Source organism: Lolium rigidum, chromosome 3 (assembly GCF_022539505.1).
Source record: "Lolium rigidum isolate FL_2022 chromosome 3, APGP_CSIRO_Lrig_0.1, whole genome shotgun sequence".
NCBI classification, from domain to species: Eukaryota; Viridiplantae; Streptophyta; class Magnoliopsida; order Poales; family Poaceae; genus Lolium; species Lolium rigidum.
Window position 1 is genome coordinate 278,900,675 of NC_061510.1, and position 14,684 is coordinate 278,915,358.

Genomic DNA, 14,684 nt, shown 5'->3' on the forward strand with positions numbered 1-14,684 from the left:
GCACAGGAGCACTCCTCCAAACTCTATCATCATTTTCCCAATACTTCCTCTGTCTCAGTTTACTAGTTTTCTCCGTATCCCTAGGCCACCAATTTGACTTATATAATTTTACTTATATAATGCAAAAATTATATCATTAAAAAATAGAATATTTATATTTTCTAATGATATAATTTTTACAACATATGCTAACTTGATCAAATTTGCGGCCTAGGAATACACACGCCTAATAAAATGTGAAAGAGGGAGTACATCCATGAAGTGGTTGCTACACGTACTGGTCAGCTGATCATTAAAACTAGGCTAAGACCCACTGACCGGCCGGTCAAAGGCTTAAAAAAATCAAAGATGTCTTGACTCCATTTCCACAACTTTATTGGCACAAAATTGTCTCAACTCCCCCCAATATACCATGCTTTATGTATTTTTGCCGGGCCAGGCTTCGGGCCAAGCCCGAAAAAGCCCGAACGTAAAATGCTAAGCCTGAGCCCGGCCCGACCCGACCGTCGGGCCTATAAATTAAGCCCGAACCCGGCCCGAACAGGCAAAAAGCCCGGCCCGGCCCGAGAAGCCCGGCCCGAACCTGCCTAAAGTGCAAAAACTGCAAGCCCGAGCCCGGCCCGACGTTCGGGCTCAAAATACAAGCCCAAACCCGGCCCGAAGTGCAAGCCCGACCCGGAATTTTCGGGCCAGGTCGGACCGGGTCGTCCGGGCCGGGCAGCCCATGCCCAGTTGTAGCCTTATGGTTCACATAACAGTGAGGGCTATTTTGATCGCAAACCGCAATGGAGAATTCCAATACTCGCTTTTATCCTTAACGCCCTTGGAGAGATATCAACGAGGGTTCAAACAAAACAATTTAGAGGCCTGATGTGTCCTTGTCTTGGAACTTTCATGAAACAAAGCAATTGATTCATTTCCTACGAATTGGTTTTGTTCTTTTGCTGGATTGTGCATGTTAGACTATATAACTCCCTTTACTCATTTGCACATGCTATTAGCCGTGCTCTGCTGGGGCGTGTTCCACGCTGCGATCTGCCGCCGCCACGCCGCCCAAGCAGCCAAGGCCGCCGGACGCAACCCGCAGCGCCGCCCCGACGAGACGTCGCGGACCAAGGCCTCCGCCCGGCATCCTACCCCTGCCGCGAGAACAGCCACGGCCAGAGGTCTCCACAGAATAGCCACGGCCGGAGGTCCCTGCCCCGGCGTCTTCGATCTGTCGCGCGAACAGCCATGGTCAGTGTTCAGTTTTTCTATGTGTACTGAACAAGTGACAATGTCTCTATGCCCCTGTAATTCCGTCTCGCTTCACGAGTTATTATCCATGACTGTGAACCAATTTTGATGCAAATCATTCGCAGAGATAGGATAGAACGTGTGATTCATATTCATTGTGTAAGTTTGATGCTACGAATTTGTAGAAAAATGTTACTGAATACAACACCCAAGCGTCACCAGACATCACTATCTTCGATCTAAAAAAAAACAGTTCAATGCATAATCAGTTCATCCAAACTTGAGTAGTTTGGGCTTTGATCATCTCGTGATTGACAAGTACTTGGGTGCCTCCCTTTTGTGAATCTTCCACTTCCCATCAGTTCGCCTCTGTTCTGTTGTTCTTTTTTTGATCTGAAACTTCTCTTCTAATTATACTGGCAAATAGAAACATATTTGAAAAAATATTAATAAATATGAAAATTCGTATAGATGATATTGTAGAGAAGTAGCTGAATAGACATGGGCATGTGGAGCTACAGTTAGTTCCTCCGAGTAAAGACAATGTGTTGGGCCCTAACAAGTAACCACCGCAAGCACTGTACTTTCCATTCCTGAGAGCAGAACATCAGGTATTAAAACAAAGTGCCCAACAAAGTATCAGAAGGCAAACACTCCTTCAGTAACTATATAGAAGGCAAGTATTAGCGTCAGCTTGTGTATTCTTGAGTAGCACACCATGTTGTATGATGGACAAATGGATATGCTTTGACAAACATTTGCCACAAAGTGGAAACAACAGACTGAATTGGAATTGTAGATGTATATTTATATTTATATCTTTGTTTTCTTCAACTAGACCATTGACATATTAAAGAACAAAGTGTGGCTAGTCATTCGAACAGAACAAAAGGTCCACGAGACAATTCTTTTGCAATTATTTGGCGCCCAGTTCTGCAACCGTTCAACTACTTGAGGTTCCTCTTAAGTTCCCATATAAGCGTGATGCGTTCGTGATCCGATGCAGCTTGGCAGCCACCTCCTCCATGCTGATGCGTTCGCTTGGAGATGACTTGGTGCAGCAAAGGCCAACATCAAGCACAGAACGTAAACAATGTGCTGCACTGTCATCAGCCACGGGAGCTTCTTGGCGAAGGTACAACTCTTGTGCCAATTGTGGATCGACAATCTGCAACATCTTGTCAGGGAAGTTGATCTCTGCAAACTTTGCAATGCTCAATCCATCCTTGAACGTGTCATCTGTTGGGCTCTTTCGGATGAATATTTCGAGTAGAATGACCCCAAAGCTGTAAACATCTGCGGCAGTAGAAACTTGACCACCCCCGCCATATTCTGTAGATTGCACATATTAAGATATCGGTTAAATCACCAGATTCCAAGTTGAATAGGAAGCAAAACACAGCGATACAAAATTGGAGAATACCTGGAGCAACATATCCTATGGTTCCCCTTATCGCAACCGAAGAACTCGATGTCGAGTTACCAGAGGATGATGGTTCGGGATAGACTTGCAACCTTGCAAGTCCAAAATCTCCAACATGAGCTACCATGTCACTATCCAGAAGAATGTTGCTAGGTTTGAGATCACAATGAACAATACTTCCGTGGTGGTTATGGTGCAGGTACGCAACTGCATCTGATATATCTACCACAAGGCTTAACCTTTGAGCTAGTGATATGTGGCGTAATTTTGAAGTGTTCCCATCGCCTTCCATTGAGTATAGCAAGTTATGCAAATCCCCTTTTGGCATGAACTCATACACTAGTGCTTTAAAATCATTTCCACTAGAATCGATGCTAGAACATGCAGTTAAGATACGGACTAGATTTTACGGCAACCACATTTTTATCTTGAAGTATTTCCCCTCTATACACAGAGCTGTATCTTCCCTTCCCAATCAAATTGGATGCTGAGAATCCATCTGTTGCTCTGGCAAGGTCTTTGTAAGAAACTTTTGGGAATTTGCTATCGAATGAGGGCAAATACATATGCATAGATCTTCTCATATAGTTTTTCCTCCATTGAAATAAGACACAGATCACCATAGCAAGTGAAAGGATACAGGTGAGTGGGATCGCTACTTTGAGTACTAAAGATAGGTTGTGTTTTGATGAACTTAAAGACAGTACAGAACATGGAGGCAAGTGTAAGTCTGCTGAACCACCACAAAGGCCCTTATTTCCATCAATATGCGTGGCAGTTGTGTTCATGAATATTCCATGTATTGGAACCTTACCCTCAAGATGGTTGAATGAAAAATCTAGTTGTTCAAGAAGCTCAAGTTTGCCAAGAGAATCTGGTATTGGTCCAGTTAGGTTATTGTATGACAAGTTGAGAATTTTTAGGCTAAATAGGTTGCCAAATGAAGTCGGGATGCTTCCATTGAAAATATTGTTGTCCAACTCAATGTCTTCCAAACTTCTGCAATCGCCCAAAGTGCTAGGAATATCTCCAGATAACTTGTTGGATGAAAGCAACAAAATCATGAGCTGCTTGGCTTTGCCTACTTCGGCAGGAAGTTGCCCATGAAGGTTGTTAGACGATAACCCAACTTGCGCGATTGTTGGGATTCTGAAGATCCCCTCTGGTACCCCACCATGAAGATTATTATTGGAAATGCTTAGTGTTGCAAGCGATTGAAAGTTTCCCAAGCCTGTGGGTATGTGCCCACTGAATCGGTTTGTGTCTAGAAGGAGTTCTGTTAATTGAGACAAGTTGGAAAGGGAAGAAGGAATGTTGCCTGCAAACATGTTAGTGGATAAGCTTAGTTTTTGCAATTGTTTGAAAGATCCAAGCCATGGTGGCACCATGCCTGTAAATCGATTGTAATCCAATCCCATAATGATCAGATTTGGGAGGTTGGCTATGCCGGAAGGAAAACTTCCCTCCAATTGATTTTGTCCCAAATATAGATGCTGAAGTTGAATGGAAAGGTTGCTCAACGCACTTGGCACATGACCTTGTAAGTGATTGCTTGCTAACGATAGAACTTGTAGCTCAGTACAGTTGGATAAGCTAATCATAAACTCCCACTCTTGCTTGTGGCTTGCTTGGAGTTTATTCATCTGAATATTGAACTCGACAAGTTTAGAGAGTCTGCCGATGGAGCTTGGCACAACCCCGGTAAAATTATTCGTTGATATGTCGAATACTTGTACATTTGACATGTTTACAAACGAATGTGGGATTTTGCCATGAAAGAAGTTCTGGGCAAACGAGAGTATTTGGAGATTAGGTAGAGAGTTGCCGAGATCAGGAGGCAGCTCACCACCTAACATATTGGTATTGAGTCCCAGGCCAATGAGACTGGTAAGATTAAGGATGGCTGCTGGAAATCTACCAACCAAATTATTACTGCCCACGTACAGAATCTCTAGCCCGTCCAACTTTGCGAGCTCATCAGGGATGCTGCCATGGATACGATTAAACGCAAAGCTAATCTTCTTGAGCACTGTGATGTTGGTGAGAGAAGGGGGGATAGTTCCACTAATATCGTTTGATGAAAACTGCAGCTGTTGAATGTTTGGAGGGAAATCTGCAGGGATTTGCCCAGTCAGACCATTGTTGTTCAGCCACAGAACCTTGAGTCCGGAACAGTTGACAAAGCTGGGAATGATCCCCTGGAGAGTGTTGTTGCTCAAGTAGAGTGTTTGAAGGCGACGAAGGCGACCAAGGGACGGTGGGATTTTCCCAGTAAGAATGTTTGTCGGCAGGGCTAGATTTCTCAGGAACGTCAGGTTGCCAAGCCAAGGAGAGATTTGCCCAACCAGTCCTCGGTTCGCAAGGCGAAGAGAGACGACACGGCGTGGATCCTTGGTCCTGCAGGAGACGCCTTCCCAGTCGCAGAGGTGAGTGCTCTTATTCCAGGACACCAAGGCTTGCTGTGGGTCGAGGAGGATAGCCTTCTTGAATTCAAGCAGGGAAATCCGGTCTGTTTCATTCCCAAGGGTGGAGCTGGCGATGGCTTGTGCAGCACCGGAAGCTATGAGCAGCATGAGAAGCTGCCCAACGACAGTATCCTTCATTGTCTTGTATATGCTACTCTGGCCGGATCTCTACAATATTCATACGCATAAATATTCATATGCATAAACAACATGAAATAGATTAAGGGTGATATTTAGATAGTCAGAAAAAACATTCGAACATCCAAATAACATGATTAATTTTAGTTTACCTGAAAATGATTTAGTTTCACTTGCAGCTAAACCTCCCTTTGTCAAGATTCTTCGGGAAGCTTCATTCAGAATAAATGGAAGACTTTGCTACTGTACATATGTGCGACACTCATTACTTTTTTTCACGTCCCTATGTAAAAGAAGAGAACGACGATGGATGCAGTTTGTGAAGAGAAGCAAAAGAGAATAGCAAGAACAGATGCTTAAACGAGAGAAGCTTACTTGCCTATGGCTGGGTGATCAATATCAGCGGCTAGAGACAAAACGGACAGCCACCCGGCAGCTACGGCGGCGCGGTGGAGACTCCGATGGCGATGAAGCAATAACCGGCGAAGAGCTTGGTCAGTAAACAAGACCGATCGAGGTGAGTCTGGAGCAAATGCCCGTTTCTTCTCTGTCTTTTGTAGGACACCATTCTCTCTAGCTAATAGGCATTCAAGTCAAGGCAAATTCATTGAAAACACATTCTATGACGTTCCTTTCCATGATAGTTGACTCTACTATTCGTCTGTCACTTGTCCATAGAATCCACGGTGTGGTTGTTGGTATTACTGGAATGCTGAAAATGACTCCACGTTCGTCCTTTTATTTGAAAGTATGACGTGATCGACCGGCCGGATGGTCAAGGGCTCATAAAAAATGAAAGATGCCTTGGCAGCCAAGCCTTGGCTAGTATCCACAATATTATCGTCACAACCTTGGCTCAGTTTTCACAATATACTATCAACACAACCTTGACTATTTGCAGTGACTCCTCGGAGTGAACTTGGGACAGTGGGTATGCTTGGGACAGCACCATTTAGACTAGTAGCCCGGATTTTAAGGCCAGGTTCAGATTATAGTTTTCCCAGCGTCTTCTACTCCTTTTTTTTCGAAATGGGGGTATGCCCTGGTTTCTGCATCATGACGATGCACACGGCCATTTATTAAAAGGAGATTCACTTCTACTCCTACTACTCCTACCGGAAGTACTACTACTCTTTGGCTTTTCAGCACATGGAAACTCTTACCTCGATCAACTGGATTTGGACCTCTAATTTGGGACTCCCACCTATCATTGGAAAAAAAAATTAGCACTCCCTGGGTTCAGTTATTCTTAGTTCCATAATTTTTGCCATGGTTCTAGTTCAATCTTAAACTACAATCACGACAAGAATTATAGAACGGAGGAGCGTGTGGAGTCTTCATATCACCAATAACTTTTTTACGGGAATGTCACCAATAACTACATTTGCAGTCTCCCTGATGAAAGATCTCCTTTCACATGGTACTTTTTGGCTTCTCTATGGAAATCTTCATTGCGGCTGCACGGAATATCTTGAGTCAGAAATGCCAGGTTGTTTTTTCTTCAGAATGTTAATCCTAGCCCGTGGAACTTCCAGGCTTGGATCTGGACATTTGCTTGGCTTCTCATGAATGATATAGGCATATAGCCATACATCTAGGCTCAACACTTGAGCCGCAGCCTTCATGTCACCAACGAATGGAGATGCTCCCTCTGCATATTTCCTGCTGGGAAATCTACTTTCACATGGCTCTTCTTAACTTCTTCATGGAGGTCTAGCTGCATGATAACTAAAAGTATTTAGCCGCTGTGTGGTAGTCCATGACTAGCCATCTCTTCAAACCAATGGATGCATGGTAAGTTGGTAACTAAAAGCTTTAGTCACCGTGTACTAGTTGATGACCAGACACTTTTATAACCAAGAAATTATGGACCTTGGTGACTAAAGGCATGAGGGAGCGATTCTCCCCAATATCGCAGGTTGCTATTCATGCCAAATTCAAATACTAGAGTAAAATATCAGGTTCAAATCATATTCACATTGTAATGCATCTCATGATCTAAACAATCAACAGAGCAATATCATAGCAAAATCTGAGTTGTTTCAGTTTAAACTACACAGTATTAAGATATAGCTATAAATGTTTGATAATTAGCTAGTCCTGAATTATCTTTCGACATGTAAAGCATCATACTAAATATGGTCCATTGCTCAACATGTACTGAGCTTGCTTGAAGTATTGCAACACACAGACTGTTCTTCCTGATGCAGTTTGTCATCTGTAGCTTTGTCAAATATCAATGGTCTGACCTAGAAAATGTGAAATTAAATGAATGAGCAGATCCATCTAAAAATAAGCTAAAACAAGTAGGGTATGTTACACAGACGCATGCAATAGCTGCAAGTTGCAAAACCAGTACCAACATTTGCAATATGAACCAATTTGGAAATTGGAATAGTACTACATTTCTATCTCAGCTCAGACATGATTGGAAGGACTACACATGTTCTGAAAATTTCAGGCCTTGACTATTAGTTGCAATGGGACAGAAAACAAAAATAGTACCAATCACACCACCAAATCAGAATTTGTTCTTTGAGAATCAAATCAAGGCAACTTTATTTAGAACACATGCTTTCATGCATGTATTGGGTGCGTTCCTACAATGCTAGTTGACTCCAACTTCTGAACTATGCATAGATCCATGAAGTGGTTCCTACAATGCATAGATCCATGAAGTGGTTTCTACACTGGTCAGCTGATCATTTTCTTCTGATCAGTTTCTTCTGAACTAGGATGAGACCCACTGACCGGCTGGTCAAAGGCTTAAGGAAACCAAAGATGTCTTAGCTCCCTTGCCACGATTTTATTGGCACAAGCTTGGCTATATTCCTCCAAAATACTATATAAAGAACATTGGCTATAGTTTAGTGAATCCTGCTGGTAAACTTGGGACAGTGTGTATCCTTCAGACAGCGCCTCCTAGACTAGTGGTCCGGATTTTGAGAACAAAGATATTGATTGTTTAAAGTCACTCTTCACATGAGCAGTTTTACAGAATTAATCCATCCCATGACCACCGTATAAGATTTCTTTACAGCGACTTTGATCCGCGTATATCCCAAGTTCTGAACAAGTGCCACGGTTGGGGTTAAACTATATACCATAGTTTTTAGCTACTATTCTTGAGGAAGATTGTAATAGCCCTGAGTAATTGATAAAGCTCCTTGATTCGCAAAAAAAAAGTGCCATATGAAAAGTGGTCATGTGATTAATTAGTTTCTAGTTCACAAAACCTAAAAGAAATGCCAAAGAAGGCCCTAGGACAGTAAAAGACATCCATGAAAGTGAATCGGTGGGCAGAGGCAAACAATTCAGATGCGGATATGCCCGCAGGCACGCAGCAGTTCTTCATTGCGGTCTTTTTTTTCATCGGAGTAACCAAAAAACAGATCGGAGGCGAACAATTGTATGTTTTTGAAACAAGAAACAAATTTTAAAAAACTTCACACTGCCGTTTATTTTTTTTCAGTTACTCCTCATATGCTGAGGAAAACAGTTCAGAATTTAGTTGCACCTCAAGAAAATTGGCAAGTTTTGCAGGATTAGGGCGTCCGACGACAACTGTATAGACATTTCCTTGCGGAGGCGTTGAAATTAGACCCAACATGGTCAAGAAATTTGGTTTTCAGTAGTGAGATACAGAGGGATGCAATTAGTACCTTGTCTTGCAGGACATACTCTAAAATGTGATGTCCGTATATTAAAAAATCTTAATTCAAAAACAGATTACGAAGTAGCTATGCGCGGTCGACCTTCCAGGAAAACCTGACACCAGATTCAAAGCGCCCGCGTCCTATAATTCAGATACATAATACCGATAGGGAGATGAAGGGGAAAAAAGAATGCAGATATAGAAAAATCCTGCAAAGCTGCGGTTCTACTTTGAATTAATGTTAGCCTTTTGCTTGGCTTCTCCTAGATATAGAATCAGCACTCTGTATAGAATCCACTGGGAAGCGTAGTCTACATGTCATAAATGACTGCATCTGCACCGTCTGCAATTTTGATGCGCCTGGAAGAGTCACTCGTCAGAGCAAAACCAAGTTTTCTTCTTACAAACCTGGAAATTACAGTACAAAAAAGGTACTTATATTATATCTACTTCAGAGTGGAGGAGTTTTCTGTCTTTCTTAGGGCTTGGCTTGAAGCTTTGCATATCCCATCCTCCTTGATGTACATTCCCAGTACATCTTGTCAATAACTTTTGTTTTTTCAATAACAATCTACTGCCAGGGCTTTCCCTTGCAACTTCCCACTAAAAACAATTACTCAGTACGATTTGCTTAGGCAGGGTATGGAACAATAAACTATAAGGCAAATGATCTACTCCCTTCGTCTCATAAAACTTGTCTTAGATTTTTCTAAATTTGAGACAGAGGGAGTACTTATGGGTTTCACCTCTAGCCTACCCCAACTTGTTTGAGAATAAATGTTTTGTTGTTGTTGTTGTTGTTGTTGTTGTTGAGACAGAGGGAGTACTTCAGTTGGCAGACTGGGTGTATCACAAGTTCTCATCAGGTGCCATAATTGTACATGGATTGTCACAAGGCTCATGGCTCACAACAAAACTGACCCTATGAATACAGTAGTTTCTAGTATACAACAAAGAAATAACAGCCCAATAAGGCCCTAAGACAGTAACACGCCATCCAAGTCTCGCTTTTCCCACTAAAATGAATGAACATGGCAAAGGAAAATGCCCACAGCACCGCATGCAGCAATCCGTCATTGCTTTGTTTTCTCATCAGAGTAACCAGCAGCCCTCCCTGTCCTGCCTACCAAGACCGTGTCTGGTGCTACCTCGTATTCTCCAGTGAGACCACGGTAGGATCGTGCCTTGAGGTAGTCGATCGCAGACTTGGCACCTCCTTGGTAGAGAACTGCATCGTTATTTTGGTTCCGTACACTAAGAGCCTTTTCCGTTAGCTCAGCCAGTGCAAGTGATGTTTCCGGATGCTCTTCATTTTCTGTGACAAATAGTCGAAATACAGGTATGATTTAGAAGAAAAGAGAGAACATGCATGAACCATGAGACAGGGACTATTAGCGCTTCCACGTGAAAGATAGAGCTCAATAAATAATATATTAATGTTGCAAGAACTTCAGTATGCCAATAAAACTAGTGCACACAGTGACAGATGTATAGATACTACCTTGAGGAAGATCATCTTCAACATAGCCACCTTTGATAAAAGAAAATCGTGCTTCTTCACTTCTGCTTGCAACTTCAGGTTTCTCTGAAGTAATCAAATCCTTGAAATCCAAAAGATATTCTCCAGTCCATTCTCTTCCCCTGAAAACACGTCACGGATTTAATAAAAAAACATAAAGAACACATTCTTCAAGTTTAATGCCAAACATAACTATTACAAATAAATTAGTAATTCGTAGATGTGTGTAGTGTTGCAAAGGATACTACTGTTGTCGATAATGCATGTACCTGCTAAAAGCTAATACAGCTTCAAATGGTGTGATAACTGGGGCTAAAAATTCTTTGCTATCCAATAGAGCAGTTTGGGCACATGAAACATATACAAAAACTTCACACTGCCATTGAAAAAATCGGTCAGTAAATCTTCATATGGGAAGGAGGAGAGCAATTTAGAATTTAGTAGTACCTCTGGAAAATTGGCAAGTTTTGCAGAATTAGGCCGTCCCATGACCAGTGTATAAGATTTCTTTCCAGCAGCTTTGATCAGATTTTTCATTTGTTCAATTATGTCAAGATAACCAGCTGCATCATAAAACACTTCAATGTGCCAAATAACTAGCAAAGTGAAAACCTAAATATGTAAATTAAGGGAATAATGCTGCGTAGTGCAGTGATTGAATTATTATGAAAAAACAAAAACAAAAAATATGAAGTTCAACTCATAAAAAGCATAATCTGGTTAGCCCACCACAAAAATTGAACACATACACATTTTTCATTTTGAATTGCTTCAAACCAGTAGAATCAGCCATGGCTTGAACCAATCAGACCAGGCCATATAAAACCAAATTAGACCTAACATGCACAAGAAATTTGATGATCGGCAACACATGGCATGTTTACACTGAAATACAGATAGATGCAATGCTCAACACATGGCAAGGTTCAAGAAAGCGTTAAGCGTAATTGGTGCGGTGGCCTTCCGCTTAGTGCTTCAGCGTGCATAAGCAGCGTTTTTTTTTCCCTCTTTTTCCGCTTTTTCCCGCTTAAGCGTTTATGCAATCGATGCGGAAGGCTTCCGTATTGCGCTTCAGCGCGCATAAGCGACGCTTTTTTCCGCTTTCCTGAACCTTGACACATGGCATGCTTGCAGAAGTCAAATTCGAACAGTGCCTTGATATCACATAGCAGAACCAACACTAGACTAGCTTAGAATTTCATGCAGACCTAACAAACATTGTTATCTTTAATATCAAGCAATGTACACATACCAACACCTAGAGTTCCCACCTGCTTTTCAAACTAACCTGCCAAACATCGGTATTTTTAATATCAAAGGTAGCAATGTACATACCAACACCTAGAGTTCCCACCAAAATGCCAATAATGTTTGCATCCTTTGCCTTCTCGACCAGGTAATATCTACAAACAGCTTGCATTGTAATTAATACTATATACAGATAATAGCATACATGCATTTCACACAGAAACAAACGAATCCATCTGGTGGATGGAAATCTACCTGCGCCTAAGAATTTTCATAAGATGAGAGACATCCCTTGACAATTGATTTGCCACCGTGTCATACCTAACTGCATACAAAGATTTCATTAATATTCAAATACATGTCATAATAAAGACAGCAAATATTTAACAAAAGGATGCTCAAACCGCTGTTACCAAATTATAATGGAACCACTGCATACAAGGGTGCCAGGCCCATAATAAAATGAAGGGACCTACTGGCAAATATATGGCAACAATACAGATAATTTAGCAGAAACCATCATGAACAATTGAGGGTTAAGTATACATGCTGTAAGAGGCAAACAAGCAAACCGTCGATAGTGTTATACTCATATTATCTTGTAATTCGTTTACACATATGTCAAGAGAAAAGCAAACTTGATTGTACATTGATATTATATATTCTAGAGCCGACAAGAAAATTGAGCAGGTGGAAGACAGAAACAAACCTATATCACATTTATTGAAAGTAAGTGCAACGTTAGCAAAAGCAGAGTTATCTTCTCCAATACAGTATAACAAATAGTCATCTATTTTCGCATCTATCGATATACTCCATGTAAGGCCTCCAAGATTATACTTGCGCATGGACCCTTCCACATTACAACAAGTATTCACAAAGTTTGCCAAATCATCATTCTGTACAGGCAAATCATCGTTGAGTGTGCTTTCATTGGACTGAGGACATTGCTCTTCTCCAGTAGGACTTGATGAGGGACTCATTTCCGAACACAGAACATCTGCATACTGAATTTCATAATTGCGAGAATCTGATTTGCATAATTTCACCGTTGCTCCTTTAATATCAACCAACGCATGTGCATACTCCAATCCACATAACACCTATGTCATAAGTCAGAGCAGCAAAATTACTATTGCAAGTAGAATTAATTAATATTACGATTGATAGCTCAAGACATTTTACCAGCTGTTTTATGGTCAAACAAGCAAATAGTAAATAGTGGAAACATGCAGCAACATAATGAAATACTAGGCAGATAAATTAAGCCATATTCATGCCTTACACGATAATTACTGGAAACAGGGGAATTTCATGTAGATGTTGCCATTATTAACTGCATCAGAACTGAGTGACCATAGTTCAATCAATCTGACTTTGTTCTAACTACTTAGAGGCTCAGTTTATTTGCAAATCATGCAATTTAGAGTCAAACTATTTGTGTACCTCCTCAAGAAAGATACGGTTTAATTAATATTAATAATAAGCTTACCAGTAAAGTATATATTGTACTCAACCATAAATATCTACAAATTACGAAGAGAATGTCATGAATGGTAATTTCATCTTTTTTAACTCAATCTTATCTAATATTGTTATAAATGGTACTCCAGAATATATACTTGCAATTTATTTCAGTAAAAAAGGCAAACAACAAAAACAAGAAACAGGATGGATGCTTATTCCATAAACTGAAGGACAAATTTCATCATAAGAAACGGTTCGAGGCATACAAGAATGGGTTTATTGCTTTCTCTCGAGCAATCCAGCAATGAGCGGCAGCACGCGTCGACATCTAACGGCGCCTTCCCGAATACGAAGAAAGCAGGCAAATTCGATGTTCTGCATTTAGGTTTGTTGGTGTCAGCACACAGTTCTGCATTTAGATTTGTATAAGCAACAGAGCGTGACAACCGACGCTCCTGTAGCAAGGAACAGGAGCGCAGCAACTGACGCCGCTTTTGTAAGGAACAGAGCGCAAGAACTGGCGATGAGGAGGGACAAGAAGGGCTCACGGGCTCATGCAGGAGTGGCCGTAGTGGACGACGCACTGGGCGTCGATGGCGGACGCCCCCACCTCGTCGACGCAGCACGAGTTGTAGGCGGTGTCGGCCATGACGAACAGCTTGGTCCCGCCGCCGCCGAGCTCCCTGCGCAGCGCCCGCGACACTGGCGCCGCGTCCTTGAGCAACTCGTCCGGGAACTAAAAGCGCCATGAAGACGAGACCAGGGACAGGTTAATGATTCGGGAATCAAACGCCGCGATACAGCTGAAATCGAAAAAAAGAAATCTTGGCAGATAAAAGAAGAAGGGGGAAATTACCTGGAGGGCGACCCTGGTGTAGGCGCGGCCCCGCAGGAACTCGGCCGTCCGCGGGATCTCGTACCTGGAGCTGATGTTGTCCATGGCCGGGGGGTTCGAGTTGAGAATTGGTTGAATTCGGAAGCGCAGAGCAGAAGGGCTGGAGGAGAGCTCGCAGGGGAAGGGGGAAGGGGGAAGGAGGAAGAGGGTTTTGCCCTTTGGGCCGCCGCCGGCCGCTGCTGCAGCTGAGTGGCTGTTTGAGCCGTTGGATGGACAATTTAGGGTTCAGACAGAGTCATCAAGCCCTCCATTCCCCATGAAGAAATAATTTCAATTTCAAGTGGTTCTACCAAAAACATAATATTCCTATAAAATGTAGTGCAAAAAAAGCAATAATTTTGGTGCAAAAAAGCATTAATTTTGATACAAATAACCTACGGATTCCAATATTCTAAATTTCTTATGAGAATGTACCATAGCATTTATGTGGTGTATCACCTATTTATCTTTTAGTTGTAGATTTTACTTTATGTGTTTCTTGTTCTTTTTCTTCTTGGACATTTCACAAATAAAAGTTGGAAGAAATGAATTTGCAGCGATACTGGAGCAAACCCTAGCCGCCACCTCCAGCCAAATCGTCGGTGGCCTCTCTTACCGCCGCTGCCGCTGGCAAGGGCCGTCGTGGCGGCAGGCCCGAC

General features: G+C 42.1%; 1 protein-coding gene and 1 pseudogene across 1 annotated transcript; both read right to left on the bottom strand.

The window, feature by feature from the left end:
* Positions 1-2,179: 2,179 nt before the first annotated feature.
* Positions 2,180-5,262, bottom strand: LOC124696576 (annotated as a pseudogene).
* Positions 5,263-9,784: 4,522 nt separating this feature from the next.
* Positions 9,785-14,146, bottom strand: LOC124699568 (2-(3-amino-3-carboxypropyl)histidine synthase subunit 2-like). The gene is made up of 10 exons (XM_047231849.1): positions 14,008-14,146; positions 13,700-13,887; positions 13,418-13,526; positions 12,394-12,787; positions 11,940-12,009; positions 11,772-11,839; positions 10,884-10,999; positions 10,706-10,812; positions 10,419-10,558; positions 9,785-10,232 (listed from the first exon to the last, which is right to left on the bottom strand). Exons 1-10 carry the CDS (start codon positions 14,089-14,091, stop codon positions 9,991-9,993), a joined length of 1,518 nt encoding a protein of 505 aa, XP_047087805.1. The 5' UTR covers positions 14,092-14,146; the 3' UTR covers positions 9,785-9,990.
* Positions 14,147-14,684: the final 538 nt, after the last annotated feature.